This window comes from Coenobita brevimanus, chromosome 5 (genome assembly GCF_032717465.1).
Source record: "Coenobita brevimanus isolate Jiangsu-jjx chromosome 5, ASM3271746v2, whole genome shotgun sequence".
NCBI classification, from domain to species: Eukaryota; Metazoa; Arthropoda; class Malacostraca; order Decapoda; family Coenobitidae; genus Coenobita; species Coenobita brevimanus.
The window spans coordinates 4,652,738-4,674,159 of NC_136958.1; the positions used below are offsets into that span (position 1 = coordinate 4,652,738).

At 46.2% G+C, this 21,422-nt stretch overlaps 1 protein-coding gene across 1 annotated transcript in view; it reads left to right on the forward strand.

Annotated features, from left to right (window-relative positions):
* The window catches only part of LOC145397521 (octopamine receptor beta-2R-like), a 141,732-nt gene that overhangs the window by 34,271 nt on the left and 86,039 nt on the right, over positions 1–21,422 (forward strand). The window contains exon 2 of the mRNA XM_080270594.1: positions 3,831–4,043. Within this exon, the coding sequence (XP_080126720.1) occupies positions 3,831–4,043 (213 nt within the window). The remainder of the gene's footprint in view (positions 1–3,830; positions 4,044–21,422) is intronic.

Consider the following 21,422-nt stretch of genomic DNA (forward strand, 5'->3'; position numbering starts at 1 on the left):
CTGATACCTGGTAATTAATTGAGATACCTGGCAATTACCTGATACCTGGCAATTAACTGATATCTGGCAATTAACTGAGATACCTGGCAATTACCTGATACCTGGCAATTAACTGAGATACCTGGCAATTACCTGATACCTGGCGATTACCTGGGATACCTGGCGATTAACTGAGATTCCTGGCAATTAACTAAGATACCTGCCAATTACCTGAGATACCTGGTAATTACCTGGGATACCTGGCGATTAACTGAGATTCCTGGCAATTAACTAAGATACCTGGTAATTACCTGAGATACCTGGCGATTACCTGAGATACCTGGCAATTAACTGAGATACCTGGCAATTAACTGATACCTGGTAATTAATTGAGATACCTGGCAATTACCTGATACCTGGCAATTAACTGATATCTGGCAATTAACTGAGATACCTGGCAATTACCTGATACCTGGCAATTAACTGAGATACCTGGCAATTACCTGATACCTGGCGATTACCTGGGATACCTGGCGATTACCTGGGATACCTGGCAATTAACTAAGATACCTGCCAATTACCTGAGATACCTGGTAATTACCTGGGATACCTGGCGATTAACTGAGATTCCTGGCAATTAACTAAGATACCTGGTAATTACCTGAGATACCTGGCGATTACCTGAGATACCTGGCAATTAACTGAGATACCTGGCAATTAACTGAGATACCTGGCAATTAACTGATACCTGGCAATTAATTGAGATACCTGGCAATTACCTGAGATACCTGGCAATTAACTGATATCTGGCAATTAACTGAGATACCTGGCAATTACCTGATACCTGGCAATTAACTGAGATACCTGGCAATTACCTGAGATACCTGGCGATTACCTGAGATACCTGGCAATTACCTGATACCTGGCGATTAACTGAGATACCTGGCAATTACCTGAGCTGATTAGGTAGGGGTCTTCGCCAGGTAAGAAAAAATGACCTATAATATCATGCACTAGCCAAGGAGCCGTCCATGAACCACACAAGGGCTATTTCAGGCCTGGGGGGCGCAATATATGACCAATCCTATACAATATTAACGAGAATAAATCAAACTAAAACATGCAACACGAAACATAAATACACATAACAAAAAAAACACCATTGCAACTTCTACACCAAAATAAACGAAACTTAAACATGCAACAAGAAATACAAATAAAAATAAAAATACACCCTTGCAACTTTGACACCATTGCAACTCAAATGCAACACTGTATAAAGAATGCAATACACAGAATCCTCCACTACACCCCCCAGTACACTTGGGATACACAGAATCAAGTGAGACTCCCACGGCACCACACTACAAAGAGAATCATTTTTTTTTTTTTCCCACCATCAAAGATTCGCTTATTGCACCACCATCATCATCATCATCATCATCGCAATCATTATCATCATCGTCGTCACACTCATTATCATCATCGCAATCATTATCATCATCGTCGTCACAATCATTATCATCATCGCAATCATTATTATCATCATCGTCATCGCAATCATTATCACCATCATCATCGCAATCATCATCAACACCATTCTCATCATCATCATCAATACCCTAATTATTGTCCTCCTTATGATCATCATTATGGATAACATTAACATCAGCACAGTTATTATTATTATTGTTATTATTATTATTGTTATTATTAATATTATTATTATTATCAATTACGTCAAATTCGTAAAGATTATTATAACTATCATTATCCTCATCCTCATCATCATCAAGTCAACCTGATAATATATGGGCTACGTTTGGTCCCAAAATAAATCAATAAAACGTTTGGTCCCAAAATAGATAAATGTATAAATTAATTAATGAATATAGTATTGCAGGTGGTACTGGAAGCTTCGTTACACCTCCTCCTTGGCGATTTTTTTTTTATGTAAGAAAGAAGGAACCAAAGGCCAGGAGCCCACAAGATTATGCACATTACACCCTGACATGTTGGGTTCTCTCTCCCTCTCTCTCTCTCTCTCTCTCTCTCTCTCTGGCAGCGGGTGGAGGTGAGGTCCTAAAGGCGACTCCGAGCCTTCTCACCCCACACTGTTACTTCTTAAACTTTCTGAAGGACATTCTTGTAAGTTTTCTTTTTCATCCGTGAAGGAGAGGATGGAGAAAATGTTGGGATAGTGAGGGAAGGGGGAGAGGGAGGGGGGAGAGAGAAGGGGAAAGGGGAGGGGGAAAAGAGGGGGAGTGAAGCGGAAGGGGAGCGAGGGAGAGGGGAGGGTAAAGGGGAAGGAGGGAAAGAGGGGGAGAGAAGAGTAAAGGGGAAAGAGGGGGATAGAAGGGTAAAGGGGAAAGAGGGGGAGAGAAGGGTAAAGGGGAAAGAGGGGGAGAGAAGGGTAAAGGGGAAAGAGGGGGAGAGAAGGGTAAAGGGGAAAGGGAGGAGAGTAGAGGCGGAGGAGGGCAGAGAGGGAGTGGAGAGGCTGAGAGGAGGGAAGTGGAAAGAAAAGAAGAGGAGGGAGAAGGGGGGGAGGGAAAGAGGAGAGAACTGCAGAGGAGGGAAGTGGGATGAGGACTGAGAGAAAGAGAGAGAGAGAGGAAGGTCAAACACAAGGGGGGGAGGGTAACGGGATTATGCAGATTTATAGCAAAGAGTTTTAATATACAAACAAACTCAGAGAATATCAATGACCAGATTAAACAGAGAGGGGGAGAGAATACTACTTATTATTCAGTGATTCTACACTCCATTCACTTCTACTTGGCTCAGATTTTCGTCCATTTGTAGCTTATTTCCTGTAGAATGAACAGGACAATGCTGCGGCTCTACATCCTCTCCCTAGCACTTCTTCGTGACTGGCGAAATACTGTAGTGCTAGTATACTGCAGCTCTACGACCTTTCCATAGCACTGCTTCGCGACTAGCATCACATTCTAGTGCTACTAAACTGCGGCTCTACAACCTTTCCATAGCACTTCTTCGTGATTAGCAACAATTTCAAGAACTATTATACTGCGGCTCTACATCCTTCCCATAGCACTTCTTCGTGACTAGCACCAATTCCGGCGTTAGTATACTGAGACACTAATCCTCTCCATAGCACTTCTTCGTGACTAGCATCATACCCTAGCGTGAGTCTACTTAGGGAGAGACGCCAATTTTACGCCCAGTTAAAGTGAACATAGTGTCGAATTTTCACTTCTATTTTATTCTCGCTAATTCTGGATGGATTTTTGGAACTGGAGGGGTTACATGCAGCCTCCATCAACTCCTCCACCACCAGAGGCCTCTCCCAAGCTGAGTAAAATCGTCTGGATGCAGCAGGAATTAGCCACAAGTAAAATCATTCATAAAAGGATAATGTACTGAGAGGAGACTAAATCATTTGTACTGATATTGCTGGTGCTCAAATTACTGTCAATATTTTTTCACTAAGATGTATGTAGTTAATTTAATGTCCATATTATTAAGGAATTTTTACTATACAGCTATTAATCATCATCATTTGTCATCATAACCACTACCATCACCATCATCAATCACCACCACTATCACCGTCCACTCTCCCTCCCCACTCATCACCACCCCCACACCCTCCCCACTCATTACCACCCACCACTCATCACCACCCCCACACCCTCCCCACTCATCACCACCCACCACTAATCACCACCCCCACACCCTCCCCACTCATCACCACCCACAACTAATCACCACCCTCTCACCACCACCCTCTATCACACACCCCTCTCCCCACTCATCACCACCCGCACAGCCTCCCCGATCATCACCACCAGCATACCCTCACCACTAATCACCACCCTCTCACCACACAGGTACCACAAACTACGCGTCATCACCAACTACTTCGTGGTGTCGATGGCCCTGGCTGACATGCTGGTGGCTCTGATGGCGATGGTGTTCAATGCCAGTGTTCAGCTGACAGACACGTGGCTCTTTGGTCCTGTCATGTGTGATCTGTGGAACTCCATGGACGTGTATTTCTCCACAGTGTCCATCCTCCACCTCTGCTGTATATCCATAGACAGGTGGGTGGGTGTTGTGGTGGTGTGTGTGGGGGGGATGTGGTGGTGTGTGTGTGTGGGAGGGAGGTGATATGGGGTGTGTTGTGTTGTGTTGTGTTAGGGGGTGATGGGGTGTGGTGTGGTGTGGTGTTGTGTTGTGTTGTGTTGTGTTAGGGGGTGTTGTGTGTGTGTGTGTGTGTGTGTGTGTGTGTGTGTGTGTGTGTGTGTGTGTGTGTGTGTGTGTGTGTGTGTGTGTGTGTGTGTAATCTTGACAAGTAATCCTGCATTCGGAGCTTAGGAGTGGATGGGTGGGTTCCCGGAGGACAAGGTATATCAACTTTAAACCAATATCCACACAGCCTAAGTTAATATATCGCCTAAGTCGGGCTTATGTTGCTAGTATATTCTAAGGAACAGTTTTACAGTGGTCTGGGAAAGCTATACCTATCCACCACTATACTCCTTTCACGTTAACTTGGCCCAGATTCTCATCCTTTTGTAGCTTACTTCACCTAACTCAGTGGCAGAAAGACAGTGCTACGGCTCTACGTCCTTTCCACGGCACTTCTTCGTGACTAGTACCATATTTTAGTGTTTATCAGGATTCAAGATGGAGAGATGGCAATTTCAGATCGAGTTAAAGTAAAATGGGTATAGTTCAAAGAGTTTCCCCTACATGGAAATATTTGTCTAGAGGCAGGAAGAGGGAAATATGAAAGACATCACCGCACATGCACTTTAGTAGTTGTAGTAGTAGTAGTAGTGGTACATCCTCCTGTCAGGGGATAGGGAGGGGACTGAGGGACGTCTGCGTAACCCGGGCAGCTCCACCACCCAGCCATATCAGTGCCACCACTTGAAGGCGTCCCTCTCAATACAGAAAGACTAAAAAACGAAGAGATGGAAGGGAGTGAGGGAGGTAGGGAACGAAGGGGTTATGGAGGAATGGAGGGGAGGGGAGGACAGAAGCCCCTCCCCCTCCATAATGGGCTTAACCTATCGCCAGCATCCAGGTTTATAATGCAAATTTTCCAAACACAAATTGCTTTTACTCACAGCAAAGGCACGCCAGGGGGGGAGGAGGAGGAGGAGGAGGAGGAAGAAGAAGAAGAAGAATACGAGGAAGTGGAGGAAGAAGGTTTAGATTAATCCTTATCATAATGGGAACAATTTAATATTCAAAAAAATGTTTACTTCAATGATATATATAAACAATAAACACCACCAGGCCAGCACTGTGACGGACGCAGGCACAACGAGAGCGTAACAGTGTGACGCCCGTGACATAATTGCACCCAGCGTCACAAAAGGCGCCCCGTCACACAAAATGATAAACACAAATGACACCTTTCCAACGGTACCATGACATTAAAACACACACACACACACACACACACACACACACACACACACACACACACACACACACATACACACACACACACACAGCTCATAACAATGCGCCAGTCCTGGATGAAACACCTCTGGCATGTACTTGGTGTGGACGGTGGGTGTTAATGTCAAAGTGGTGACATGAGAGTAACTGCGGCACGTAAGAGGATTACAGGGCCTTAGGGGACGAGTCGTTATGCCTGTGACCAGATTTTGAGACAGACAGACAGACAGACACACACACACACACACACACACACACACACACACACACACACACACACACACACACACACACACAGTTTCACCAATCATACATACGATCTCTTTCAACACTACAGTGTCTTTTAAAAATAATATTCTTTCCACCTCCAGACGACTTAATACAGTCCACGAGAGAGAGAGAGAGAGAGAGAGAGAGAGAGAGAGAGGCCCCTGTAGTGAAGTAAACATATACATTTGGGGGGGTCCTCGCTCCCCCCTCCTCCTCCTCCACTATATAAACCGATAGATGGATTTTTAAAGGGCGAGGGGTCATGTGTTGATGCTGGGATTAAAGTGTAATTTTGGTAGTGCTGCTGGTGTGGGTTTGGGGTGTAGGAGGGGTGTAAGTGTAGCTCTATTTGATACACATACACTCACTACTCCTGCTGTCATTACTACTACTACTATCACTAATGCTACTACTACTGCTGCTGCTACTACTACTACTACTACTACGAACATCATTACCATCATCATTTATTGTCACCCCTTACGAATGCTACATCACCAATTTTCACATTCACCATTCAGCATCACTCATCACCACCATCAACCATCACTATCACCACCCCATCACCACCACCACAACCGCTACATACACCAATACCATCAACCATCACTATCACCACCCCCCACCACCACCACAACCACTACATACACCACCACCACCACCACCGTCCACCACCACCCTCCCTCATCACCATCCATCACTATCACCACCCTTCACACCAGTCACCATCATCATCATTCTCCAACATCACCATCACCACCGTCCACTACCACCCTCCCTCATCACCATCCATCACTATCACCACCCTTCACACCAGTCACCATCATCATCACTCTCCAGCATCACCATCACCACCAACACCGCCAGGGGATGCAGAGTGGCGGATCTAAAAATACATTAACCTGATCTGTGTGTGTGTGTGTGTGTGTGTGTGTGTGTGTGTGTGTGTGTGTGTTGTAAGGTTCATTTGGAGGTGAACCCAGTGGACTGCAGGCTGAAGTTTCCCTTTTCCTGCAATTCAATTTTTGGAAGAGGGAGTAGAATTGAGGACCCTTGTATAACCTGGCAGTGGCGTCCCCCCCTTACCTCAGTGCCACCACATGAAGGCGTCCCTCTCCCTTAAACACACAGGACCTACGTAACCTAGCATTAATTGGCACCTTACACCTGCACCTGACACCTGAAGGGGGTAAAATAGGACTGGGCTGTGATCATCTTATATCGACGTTGGTGGCAGTAAGAAAAAAAAAACAAATAAGCAAGTGCAAAACGAAAAAACAAACAAACAAACGACAAAACACAACCACACAAACGACAAAAAAACAAACAACGAACCAACCAACCAACCAACCAATCAAAACAAAAAAACAAGCACACAAACATTCGGCGCCACCTGCAAGTCCTAAATCACAGGTGGGACTTAATAACGCCTCAGGTAAGCACAGGTAAAGGTAAGCGCATTTTGCCGTGAGCAGTAAAGGCAAGAGCACATGAACAAGTGGCCGGGGGAAACCACACGGTAAACAGAAACCCGCTGAGAACGTGTGTGAAACCCCCGAGGAACACACACACACACACACACACACACACACACACACACACACACACATTAAACAAGCAAGGCTCCGTGTGTTACCTGCATGTGCGGTACTAATGTGTTTTTGTTGATGTAAATGTTGTAACTGAAATTCCATGCTCATTATTTTGACACATGAGGCGGGTGGGGTAAAGGATTAACTTGCCTTTCTCCTGCAGTCCACCATCCTCCTTTCCGGGGATAAGGAAGGAGCTGAAGAACGTTTGTGAAGTGAGGAACGTTTTTTCTTTTCTTTTTTTCTTTTTTATAACAGAGGAAGGTACCACATTCGCCTCTTTTAAAAAACGACAGAGTTCGCATTAATAATTACCATTAGAGAACAACGACGTGTCATATGCAGGGAGTGTCGTGTCATAGGCAGAGAGTGGCGTGTCATGTAGTCGTGTCATAAGCAGTGTCGTGTCACAGGAAGAAAGTATCGTGTCATATGCGGAAATGGCCTGGTTGGAAGAGGGGTCAAGGGAGTCTCCTGCACCCCAGAGGCCTAGACAATACAAGCCAGACACATGAAATACTAAATCATCAAAGAGAGAGACAAAAAATACGAACGCTAGCAAGAGAATGAGTCCTTCAATTATCTGCCATTCCCACGTCCATGTCCATTAATCGACGTACAGGACCTGATGACACATACACAGACACACACAGGGCTAGATCACACACACACACACACACACACACACACACACACACACACACACACACACACACACACACACAGAGGCCCAGATGACACACACGAGATGACAAACATAACAATTAATTCTCTCACTGAAAATGGACGCTGCAAAGAGAGTATCACTTCTAGCCACAAAGACTGAATTTACACTTAGAGGGTGATATGTAAATGACTCCAATCTTTCTTCATTCTCACGTCCATAAGTCTTAGTCGGAACAAGTTAAGGACAAAACAGAAGCCACATCAAAGACACGAATCATCATCATCATCATTATCACCACCATCATCACCATCATCACTTTTTCCCCTCTAGATATGAGCTAACGACACAGGACGCGATAAAATTACTGGATGCTCAGTGGAAACAGAAACGACTTACTGTGTTCCATTGTCAATTTTTCCATCGTGTAAGACGCAGGGAAAAGAGGGCTATTGGTCTTTACATCCTCCGGGGCGTTGAATAGGACACTGTGGAGGATGAGGAGGAAGGGTGCAAGATTCCCAAACACCTCATACTGGGACATCACATTGCTACATCTCACACTGCCACACCACACACTGTCACACCACACACTGCCACACCACACACTGCCACACCACACACCGCCACATCTCACACTATCACACTTCTCACTACTAAACCTCACACTACCAAACCAAACCCTACCCCACCTTACACCCTAAACCACACACTGCCATACCTCACACTACCACAACTCACACTGCCACACCTCACACTACCACAACTCACACTGCCACACCTCACACTACCACAACTCACACTGCCACACCTCACACTACCACACCTCACACTGCTAAACCACACACTACCCCACCTTATACCGCTAATTCCCACACTACCCCACCTTACACCGTTAAACCACACACTACCATACCTCACACTGCCACACCACACACTACCACACCTTGTTTTGACATGCAGTACAATATAAATCCAATAATACACAGATCAATGAATAAAATGCATATATTAAAACTGAATAATGAATGGCAATATTTACCGGGACTTGGAAATAAAGGTGAGGGTCAGAAAAATACCTGTTTGTGGAAAAGACTGATTTGGGGACAACGATTTGCTTTTAAGAGAGAGAGAGAGAGAGAGAGAGAGAGAGAGAGAGAGAGAGAGAGAGAGAGAGAGAGAGAGAGATGGTGAAAGTTACATCGGGAATGAATTTGAGCGAGTCGATGAACTGAAAGAAAGCAACTTAGAGATAGAAAGAAAAGTGAAAGAGTAAGAGTCAGTGAAAGAAAGAAAGAGTCAGTGAAAGAAAGAGTAAGAGTCAGAGACAGAGGGAAAGAGTAAGATCTGTTGAAAAGAAAGGAGTCAGTGAAAGCAAGAGTGGCCAAGAGCTTGTGAAAATAGTGAAAGAGTGGGCAAGAGGTGGTGGTGAAAGTGGGCAAGAAGTGGTGAAAGGAATGGGCAAGAAGTGGTGAGAGGAGTGGGCAAGAAGTGGTGAAAAGAGTGGGCAAGATGTGGGCAAGAGGCTGAGAAAGAAGGACTGGGCAAGAGGCAGAGAAACGAGTGAGCAAGAAGTAATAAAAACAGGAGTGGGCAAGAACAGGAAAAAAAAGTGGACAAAAAAAAGTGGGCATGAGATAGTGAAAGGAATGGGCAAGAGGCGATAAATGGAGTGGGCAACAGCTGGCGAAAAAAGTGGGCAAGAAGTAATGAGAGAAGGGAGTGGGCAAGAAGGGATGACAGGAGTGGGCAATGAATGGGCAAGAAGGGACGACAGGAGTGGGCAATGAGTGGGCAAGAAGGGATGACAGGAGTGGGCAATGAGTGGGCAAGAAGCGACGACAGGAGTGGGCAATGAGTGGGCAAGGGGGAGTACAGGTCCCGGTGGATGGATGGACTAACTTCGTCTATTGTCCGGTAAATGACTTTTCCTGCGGCGGGGGGAGGGGGGGAGTTGGGGGAAAATAAGTAAAGGCAATCTAGCAAGCAGGGAGAAGGCAGGCAGGGAGAAAAGGCAGGGAGAAGGTAGCGAAGTAGGGAGGATGGTACGCAGTGAGAAGGCAGGCAGGGAGGACAGTAGGGAAGATGGGAGGCAGGGAGAATGCAGGGAGGATGACAGGCTGGGGGGAGGTACGGAGGATGGCAGGCAGGGAGGGAGAATGCAGGGAGGTAGGGAGGACTGTAGGACAGGAGGCAGAGAGGGAAGAGTCAGGGAGATAAGAGGAGTGAGGCTGCGAGGTTGAGAGGGTGGAAAGGAGGTAGAAGAGCTGACATACAGACAGACAGGAAAAAGAGAGATAGGTAGAAGGGAGATGGAAGGGAGGATGATGAGGAGGGAGGTTGGGAGGGACGAAGCGAGGGAGCGAAGGAGCGAGAGAGGGAGGGGAAAATGAGAAAGGAAAGGGTTGAGAGGGAGCGAGGGAGGGGGTAGAAAAATGGGGAGTGTCAGAGTGAGGAAGGGCGTTAAGAAGGAAGGAAGGAAAGAAGGAAGGAAGGAGGAAGGAAGGGATGCATGGCGGGAAGGAGGAAAAGGGGGAGGGAAGAAGGTTGGAAGGAGGTGATACAAGGAGGGAAGGACGGAGGAAGGGAAGGAGGAGAGAGGGAGGGGAGGCAGAAGGAAGCAAGTTATCCAGGAAGTGAGGCAGAGAAGCAGGAAGACAAACGAAGAAGCAGACAGCCGTGAATGAATGCATGCAGGCGAGCTGACAGGAAGTTGGGTAGACGGAAAGACAAAAAGAAAAGGAAGTAGGGAAGGAAGTAAGGAAGGATAGATGCAGAGATACAAGGAATAATGGAAGGAAGGAGGAAGGAAGGAATGAAGGGGGATGGAAAGATAAGGAAGGAAAGATGGATGGAGAGACATAAGGATACGAAAGAAAGAATGAATGAAGGAAGGAAAGAAGGAAGAACGAATGGTGGAAAGGAAGAGAGGCTTAGAGGTATGGAAGCAGATAAGCAGGGGGGAAGGTAGGCATGCGGGAGAGTATACAGGAAGGCAGGCAGACAGGGAGAAAGGCAGGAGGTCAAACAGGGAGGTAGGCAGGTATGCAGTAGGTAGGACCGTAGGTAAGTAGGTAGGCAGACAAAGACGCAGACATAAAGGCAGGTAATCAAGCAGTAAAGGAAGAAATAACTCGTAAAAGCAGAGAGCGAAAGGGGACACACAGAAAAGCAGAAAAAGAGCAGACAGCCTCCTATGAAGCAACACTGAGATGCAGGAAGAGGGGAAGGCAGAGAAGCAGGAAGAGGGGGAGGCAGAGATGCAGGAAGAGGGGTAGGCAGAGAAGTAGGAAGAGGGGCAGAGATGCAGGAAGATAGGTAGCAGAGGGGAAGACAGCAGAGAAGCAGGCATAGAAGCAGGAAGAGGGGCAAGTAGAGATGCAGGAAGGGGGACAAGCAGAGGGGCAGACAGAGACGTAGGCAAAGGAGCAAACAGAAAAGCAAACAGAAAGGCACACAGGCAGATGGAAGCTGGAGCGAAGGCAGGCAAAGGGGTGGGAAGAGAGGCAGGAAGAAAAGCAGAGAGGTAGGCAAGCAGGACGGAGACATATGAATGAAGGCAGAGAGAAGGGCGGACAGATGAAGTTAGGAAGGTTGGCAGGCAGGAAGGCAGGCAGAAGTGTAGGCAGGAAGGCAGGCAGGCTATTAAGAGGGAGGCAGGAAGAAGTCGAAGAAATGACAATGGGGGAAAAAACGGAGGCAAAAAGCGAGAGGCAGTTAGGCAGAGGAGAAGGTGACAGGCATTAGAGAAGAGGCAGACAGGCAGAGAAGAAGCAGGCAGACAGAGAAGAGGCAGACAAGCAGAGAAGAAGCAGGCAGATAGAGAAGGGACAGGCAGGTAAAGAAGAGGCAGGCAGGTAGACAAGAAGCAGACAGGTAGACAAGAGGCAGGCAGGTAGAGAAAAGGAAGGCAGGTAGAGAAGAGACAGAAAGGTAGACAAGAGGCAGGTACGTAGACAAGAGGCAGGTAGGAAGAGAAGAGACAGGCAGGAAGAGAAGAGGCAGGCAGGCAGAGAAGAGGCAGGCAGGCAGAGAAGAGGCAGGCAGGCAGAGAAGAGGCAGGCAAGCAGAAAAGAAGCAGGCAAGCAATGGAGAGGCGGGCAGGAATAGGAGAGACAGGCAGGCAGAGAGGCAGGCAGGTAGTGAAGCGGCAGGCAGGAAGAGATGAGGCAGGAAGGAAAACGAGAGGCAGGCACGAAGAAAAGAGACAGGCAAGAAGAGTAGAGGCAGGCAGACAGAGAAAAGGAAGGCTGGAAGAGAAGAGACAGGCAGGTATAGAAGAGGCAGGCAGGTGGAATGAGACAGACAGACAGACAGGCAAGAACGCAGGAAGAAGAGAGGCAGGCAGGAAGGCAGAAAAACAGGAGGCAGTGGAAAGGCACGCAGGAAGGCAGGCAAAGAGGAGGCAGTGGAGAGGCAGGCAGCCAGTGAGACAGGCAGAAGAGGCGGGTGAAGGAGGCGGTATGCGAAGAGGGGGAAAAAAGGAGGAAGGAGGGAGGGAGGAAGGGGATTACGAGGAACGCAGGAAGGAGAGATGTGTGGCACGAAGGAAGGAAGGAAGGAAGGGGGAAGGAATGAGGAAGGAAGGAGGGAAGTATGAAAGAAGAGAAGGGAGGAGGGAAAGAATGAAGAAGAAAAAGGAAGGATGGAGGGAAGGAAGGGCGTACGAAGGAGTGGAGGAAGGAAAGAATGAAAAAAAGAAGGAAAGAAGAAAGGAATGAAGGAATGAAGCAGGGAAGGAAGGAAGGAAGGAAGGCAAAGGAGCAGAAAGCAGAAGGACATGAAGGGATTAAGGAACAAGGAAGCAGACAGGCTGAAAGACACACATTGAACCAGACATCAATTAACGGAGAGAGAAACAGACGGAGACAGACAGATAGACAGACAGACAGACGCACGGCTAGTCAGTCAGGCAGTCGCCCAGTCAGGCAGGGAGGTAGGCAGGAATGGAGGTAGGTAGGTAGGAAAGAAAGCAGGAAGGGAGGTAGGTTGGAAAGAGAGAAGAAAGGGAGAAGGGATGTTGGTGGGCAAGACGTAGGTAGGAAAGGGAATAGGAAGGGAGGTAAGTAGGAAAAGGAGTAGGAAGGGAGGTAGGCAGGTAGGGAAGCAGGTAGGCAGGACAGGGAGGTAAGTATGAAAGAGGGTTCGCAGGGAGGGGGAGGACAGGGAAGGCAGGGGGACAGAAAGAAAGATAGGGAGGAAAACAGGCATAGGAGAGACAGAACGGTGATGCAGAGAGACAAGGGAGTGGCAGGGTGAGGCAGAGGGTTAGGGAATTAGGAAGGTAGGCAGAGAGAGAGAGAGAGAGAGAGAGAGAGAGAGAGAGAGAGAGAGAGTAGGGGGGGAGGTTGCGGGGAAGGAAGGGAGAGAGACAGAGGAGGCAGAGAAACAGGGCAGAGGCAGGGGGTAGGCAGAGGATAGGAAGGGGTAAACAGATGGGAGGATGGGATAGGCAGGAGGAAACAGAGGGTAGGCAGAAAGGCAGAGGGTAGGTAAAAAGCCATGGTGGGCAGGAGAGAGGAAGAGGGTAGGGAGAAAGGCAGGGTAGGCAGAGGGAGACAGGCAGGGAGTAGGCAGGGATGAGCCACAAAACCGCTAAGGCTGCCTGGATGCGGACGCGGAATCTGAAAGCTAAACTGACTCACATTTTCCACATCTTCTTCCCCTCCCCCTTGAATATGCCCCTCCCCCTTGAATATGCCCCTCCCCTCCTTGAATATGCCCCTCCCCCTTGAATATGCCCCTCCCCTCCTTGAATATGCCCCTCCCCCTTGAATATGCCCCTCCCCCTTGAATATGCCCCTCCCCTCCTTGAATATGCCCCTCCCCTCCCCCTTCTTGGATAAGCCCCTCCCCCTCCCTGGATATGCCCCTCCCCTCCCTGGATATGCTCCTCCCCCTCCCTCTGAATATACCCCTTCCCCTCCTTGGATAAGCCCCTCCCCTCCCCGGATAAGCCCCTCTCCCTCCCTCTGAATATACCCCTCCCCTCCCTGGATATGCTCCTCCCCCCTGGATATGCTCCCCCCTCCCTGGATATACCCCTCCCCCATGGATAAGCCCCTCCCCTTCCCTGGATAAGCCCCTCCCCCTCCCTGGATAAGCCCCTCCCCCTCCCCTGACCATGCCGTCCCCCATGACCCCCCAAAATGCCCCCCCTACCCCCTGACCCCCTGAATACGCCCCCTCCCCCCCGTGCGTGACATTCCGTAACAGAGTATGATAAATTTTGTCTGTCGAGGCAAATTGGTATGTAAACTGCATTGCTAGGATGACGGATGGCTGGATAGATGGACAAAACAGATAGATAGATAGATAGACAGACATAGATAGATAGATAGGTAGATAGACAGATGAATAGAAAGGTAGGTAGAAAGGTTTACAGGTACAAATAGACAAACTTGACAGACATAACGACATATGTATAGAATGATGTATGCGCCGAGAGAGAGAGAGAGAGAGAGAGAGAGAGAGAGAGAGAGAGAGAGAGAGAGAGAGAGAGAGAGAGGAATGCTGGTCCTAAGGGAAGAGACTGAATAATCTATGCCCACATTTGGATACATTAAGCAATCTCTCTCTCTCTCTCTCTCTCTCTCTCTCTCACATCGGTTTCCTCTCCTATTTTCTTGCTCTCACATGTACTCAACCTCTCTCCCTCCCTCTCTCCTCTCACTCTCTCTCTCTCTCTATACTTATCTACCTATCTATCCATCTATCCATCTATCTATCTATATCCTATTTACCTATCCATCTATCTACCTCTTTATATATCTATCTATCTATCCATCTATCTATCTATTTCGAGAAGGCCTCTCGTCAACTTCAGCTCAAAATAATATTACAAAATAAGGTTTCAGAATTCAAACTGTAAAAATACTGACACAAAGCTGAAAAAAAAACAAGAAAGAAAAAATAGAAAAATACTACAATGTAAAATTTACTAGTGAGTCAAAAAGGCGGAAAAGATTACACTAAAAATACAACAAAACAAAACAAACTGCATCTTTGACAGGTGGATTAGCTGAGAGAGAGAGAGAGAGAGAGAGAGAGAGAGAGAGAGAGAGAGAGAGAGAGAGAGAGAGAGAGAGAGAGAGAGACCATGTTCCACTAAACTGACCCCCACACTTACTAAACTCTGTGTGTGTGTGTGTGTGTGTGTGTGTGTGTGTGTGTGTGTGTGTGTGTGTGTGTGTGTGTGTGTGTGTGTGTGTGTGTGTGTGTGTGTGTGCGTGCGTGCGTGCGTGCGTGCGTGCGTGCGTGTGTGTGTGTGTGTGTGTGTGTGTGTGTGTGTGTGTGTGTGTTACTCGTTTCCTTGAGGTGGTGCCAAAAAGCAGGAGTAAGCACCCTCATTCGCTCCTAGTCAGTCTTTCAGCCGTCGCAAATAATGGCCTGCGCTACAGACATCACCATCAACATCATCATCACTATCCTCCTCTTTCTCCTCCTCATTATCGTCTTCATCATCATCATCATCATCATCATCATTTTTACCGTCATTATCATCATCATCATCATCATCACCGTTATCACAATGCGGTTTACCCCGGTCGCATCACTTCATACCTTTTACAAATCACAAACACCAAGTCAATCCAACATACAGGAAAATCCGTAACTCTAAATTTAACTATGAAAAACGGACAAAAAATACGAAAATAAAAAATAAAGGGATGAAAAAGCTCTCCCTCGCCCACCACTCCCTCCGAAAAGACAACTGACGGAAAAAGAGATATGCCAAAAAAAAAAGGAAGGAATACTTAAAACGGATACAGCAGAAAAAATCATAATCTACATCCAACCAAAGATTTAAAAACAGGTAATGCTCACGGAACACAGGTGCAAAAATAAGCAAGTGCCTAGGTGGTCATCGTCTACGCTTACCTGGAAAAAGAGAATGACACAATATCAGTACAGTTTTAATAATAATACTAATAAGTAATCCAGAGATATTTATATACTGATATATATATATATATATATATATATATATATATATATATATATATATATATATATATATATATATATATATATATATATATATATATATTTTGGTGGTGGTGGTGGTGGTGATGGTGACTGATGATAAAAGTGGCCGGGGTGGTGGTGATGATTACGTTCTAGTACTTTTCACTATTTCTGGCAGCCTGCATTTAACATGAAAGCCATTTCACCTATCGTTTTTTTTTTTTTTTTTTTTTTAACCACCGCCACCGAAGTTGAAGGAGGTTATTATTCACCTATGTTTGTCTTATTTGTCCAGGCGATATTTCCAAGTACTCAATTTCAATGAAATTTTGTGGAAGGGTGGGCCATGGGCCAAGAAAAAATTGATTACATTTGCTGGTGGATCCGGATCCGGTATCCGCAATGGCATTGACGGAGGTATGCGCTCTCTGAATGCCTTCTAGTTGTCACTGTATCAACTCTCATTTCGAAATAGATGAGTATTTTCGGGTAACGATGCTCTCGATTACTGATTTAGAAATCTATTTACTTGATGAGATGTCTATATTTTTTTGTGAGAACATGCATTATTTTTTTTGTCTATTTATAGGAAAAAATTATTGTTGCTGTGATGAGATAACTTTCCTAACTTTTCTTAATATTTTTTTCGGGTTTATTTCATCCTTAATCCATCCAATACAGTGATGTCTCTTTGACTGCACTCTTGCTACTACCAGACGATTTATTCAGCTTAGGAGTGGCATTTCCGAACTGGAGGGGGTTCGATACGGCGTTCATCATCCCCTACAACAGGAGAGGCCTTCGTGGGGTGAAACAAAATCGTCTGGAAGGAGAAAAATAAAATATAAAAAAAGGAATACCTCGTTGTGAAATGTTTAGACACGAGAACCAGAACTGAACGCAATATTCTAGATGCAGCCTAACTAGTGATGCGTAAAATTTTAGAAATATATAGTCTTTTTTTTTTCTATTTTTTTGCATTAATCTCTTCGATCCGACGACGCATTTTCGATTCCTTCCTTGTCAGACGATTTTCTTCAGCTCAGGGACACACACACACACACACACACACACACACACACACACACACACAATCTCTTTCTGTATCATAGCCTCCCACACGCACACGCCGGCACACAATCTCCTTCCATTTCTTTTGCACACGTATACAATAATTTTCACACGCACAGGCACACGCAAACACACACGAAGGCATTCTCTCTCTCTCTCTCTCTCTCTTTCTCTCTCTCTCTCTCTCTCTCTCTCACTCTCCATGACTCACCCGCCCTCCAGCCTCCACCTCCGCTGCACCCAAGGAAAACCTGCCTCACCTTCTCTCCCCCTGCCTACCCCCTGCCTGCCTCTGCCTCTGCCGTCCCTCTCGCTGGCAGGCAGGACGGGTGAGAGGGGACAGGCAGGTAGGCAGAGAGGAAGGCAGGAGAGAGGCAGGTAGGAAGAGAGGTAGGGCAGGCAGGGAAGAAGGCAAGCAAACAGGAAGGAAGGCAGGTAGGGTGTGGGTGATGTGGACAGGCAGGACAGGCAGGCAGATGGTCAGGCACGGAAAATGGAAGGTAGTTAGGCAGACTGACTGGCAGAGGCACAGACAGGCAGGTTATGGATATAAAAGGTAGAATCATAATTAAGTAGAAGGCAGGCAAAAAGGCAGACGAACAGTATGAAGAAAGATAGATATGCAGACAGATAGATAGACAGGCAGATGGGGTTAAAGGCTGATCGACAAACTTAGGGATACATATATATATATATATATATATATATATATATATATATATATATATATATATATAAATAGAGAGAGAGAGAGAGAGAGAGATCTACCACGTGAAAACTTATGATTATGGACACATGAACACTCACGCAAAACACACACACACACACACACACACACACACACACACACACACACACACACAAACAGACTGACAGGTGGGTAGGGAGGTAAAAATGACAGGCGGACAGGACGTTAGGTAAAATGATAGGAAGGTAGGTAGGTAGGTCAGTAGGTAAAATGGTAGGTAGGTAAGTAGGTAGGTCAGTAGGTAAAATGACAGGTAGGTAGACAGCACTCAGGTATGTACAGCAGACAATTAATAAGTAGGAAGGTAAGCAGGTAGGTAAGTGCGAAGGCAGGAAGAGAGGTAAAAAGGTAGTTAAGTAAACAGGGAGGCAGATACGGACTTGAGATGGCAGGTAGGTAAGTGGGACGGCCGGTAGGTAGGCAGAATGGAAGGCAGGTAGGTAAGCAGAATGGAAGGCAGGCAGATAAGTATTAAAACAAGCAGGTAAGTGTTAAGGATGGCAGGCAGGTCAACAGGAAGGCAGATAACTAAGTAGAAAGGCAGGTTGACAAGCAGGGAGGGAGGGACGGAGGGAATGAGGCAGGCCAGCAGGGAGAGAGGGAAATAAGCGAGCAGACAGGCAGGCAGGGAAGCAGGAAAGCCGTAAGCAGAAGCCAGACAGGAAGGCAAGCAAGCTACTTAATGTCACACAGTTGGCGAGTGTAAGCGAAGAGGGTGTGGGTGAGGGTGAGGGTGTGGGTGAGTGGGTGTGAGTGTGGGAAAGGGAGAGGGTGAGGGTGTGGGTGTGGATACGGGTGAGAGAGAGAGAGAGAGAGAGAGAGAGAGAGAGAGAGAGAGAGAGAGAGAGAGAGAGAGAGAGAGAGAGAGAGTCATGAAAGCAAGATAAAACCAAGACAAGCAACTGATCGCCTCTCACCACCTCCGATGTAAACAAACCCTAGCGGAATTATGCTCTCTGAGTGGCCCGGCCCAGACTCTTATCCTGACTGAGTGGCACCAAAACAAACACAGCTACGAAATGCGCAAACACACTACGCTGATTGGGCCATTCTACACACACCCCTTTCAGTGAGCATAAAACAACGGCAAGGAGTGTGTGTAATAATGGATTTTTTGCGTGTGTTGAGCAGCTGGATATGGACGGTGGGTACTAGAGTTGAATGAGCGCCAGATTTGGACCGGCGGATGGAGGGGATGTTGATGGGAGTTGTGGTTGTGGTGGTGATGGTAATTGTGGTGGCGGTGATGGTGATAGTGACGTTGGTGGTAGTGGTGCTGACGTCGGCAGTGGTGGTAGTGGTGGTGATAGCGGATACAGTGGTGGTGGTGGTGATGACAGCGGAGTTAGTGATGGTGGTGGTGGTGATGACAGAAGTGATAGCGGAGGAGATGGAGGTGAAATAGGTGGTGGTGGTGGTGGTGGCGGTGGTTGTGGTGGTGGTGGTATGGTGCTGATAACCACTATCACACCCTCACCTGACAATCATCGTCACTTTACCTGTCCTGGCTAAATTAGTTGCCCACACCTGCAACCTTCCTCTCTCTCTCTCTCTCTCTCTCTCTCTCTCTCTCTCACTTTACCTGTCCAGGCTAAATTAGTTGTTCATACCTGCAACCTCCCCCCCTCTCTGTCTGTCTGTCTGTCTGTCTGTCTATCTGTATCTCTGTCTGTCTGTCTGTCTCTCTCATTCGGTGCTCTTTCATGCATTTCCTTCTGCCATCCTTTCTGCATGGATGGTCAAAGGGAGAGGTGAGAAGGAGTGTGGGAAGGAGGAGGAGGAAAGTCATGGAAGTGGAGGAGGGAGGAAGAAGGAAGAAAGTCTGCGAAGGAAGGAAGGAAGGAGGAAAAGAAGGAATGATGGAAGAAGGAGAAAAGGGAGGAGTGATGGATGAAATGAAGAAAATAACGGAAAGAATTGTTGAATGAATGAATGAATGAAGTAACATATGTGGGAGATGCGAAGAAACAATGAATGGTGGAATGGAGGGAGAAGGAAAGAACTTAAAGAATGAATAAATGAATGAATAAAGAAATGATGAAGGAAAACAAGAAGGAAAATATAAATGGAGGAAGAAGGGAGAAGGGAAGAACTTAAAGAATGAATAAATGAATGAATAAAGAAATGAAGAAGGAAGTAAAGATGGAAAATAACTTAAAGACTGACTGACTATCTGACTGACTGAATGAATAAATGAATGAATGAATGAATAACTGAATGACTGACCGACTATTAGAATGACTCACTGAATGAATGAATGAATGAACGAGCGAAGAAAGAAAAAGAGAAAGAAGATGAATAATGACTAATAACAGATGGAAATGCAGGCGTGAAAATCATCTCAAAATAAACCCATGAGAGAAGGTAAAGTCAGTAAGTTAGTTGACAATTACATTTCTTTTAACTTGGCCCAGATTTTCGTCCTTTTTGCAGTTTATTTCACGTAGCTCAGAGGCAGAATCAAACACCACAGCGGCTCTACATCCCTTCCATGGCACTTCTTCGTGACTAGCACCAAATGAAAGTGTGAACCTCTAGTTACAACTCAGTAGTGAAGATGGAGAGATGGCAGTTTTTAGGCCAGGTTAGAGTGACAAGGATATACACGTCTCCTTGCTCTCACTGCATGACTACACTTGGGGGATGAGACAAGGATAGACAGGGAGAAACACTAACAGGAAAAGATGACAGGAAAACAGTATACTATTCTAATGTATTATGAAAATTCTCTCTCTCTCTCTCTCTCACACACACACACACACACACACACACACACACACACACATGAATTATATACTATTCTAAATAATCCAAGTTTAGTGAGCTGATCAACGATTCCCATAACTTGGAATTCGATCCCTTTATTATACATGAAGATAAATATAACAATGACTTAGATATCAGTAAATCACACACCCACCTAAGACACCTAAATATTCCAAAATCAAAACATATCTACGTTGACGACCTAGACCTGCCCAGTAATAACAATACTTTTACAATATCAAGTATGAATATACGATCAATTCCAAAAAACCTTCAACACTTTACTGACACTGTCTTGTATAATGAATGTAAAGAGATAAATATTCTTGGTTTTACAGAAATAAGGTTTGACCCACATCTTGCTCCACTCTATGAACTATCAGGGTACAATATGTTTACAAACTCTAGAAATAAGTACGGTGGAGGTCTATCTATCTATTGCCAGACGCCTCAATCCCGTTTGGGGTGGCCACAAACAAATCGCCTCCAAGTCGCCCTGTCCCCCGCCATTTCACTGCCCTGCTCCCAACTCACACCCCCCTCTCTCATATACCTCTCCACCCCATCCCTCCATCTCATCCTCGGCCTCCCCCTCCCTCTTCCCCCCTCCACCTCACTCACATACACTCTCTTCGTCAGTCTTTCACCCTCCATCCTCTCCACATGGCCAAACCACCTCAGTGTGTTCCTCATAACGCTTCCTATCACATCCACATCAACACCACAACGGTGGAGGTGTAGCAATATATATTTCAACTGACTACCTTTCGTTAGTACAGAAAGAATTCTCATTAATGGAGTCTTTTATAGAATGTATAGGTGTTGAATCTGTTATTATGAATAAAAAGTCGTTATTCATATGTATCTATAGGCCTCCAAGTGGTAATGTTTACAGCTTTCTAAATTCGATGTCAGAAATTCTTTCCTT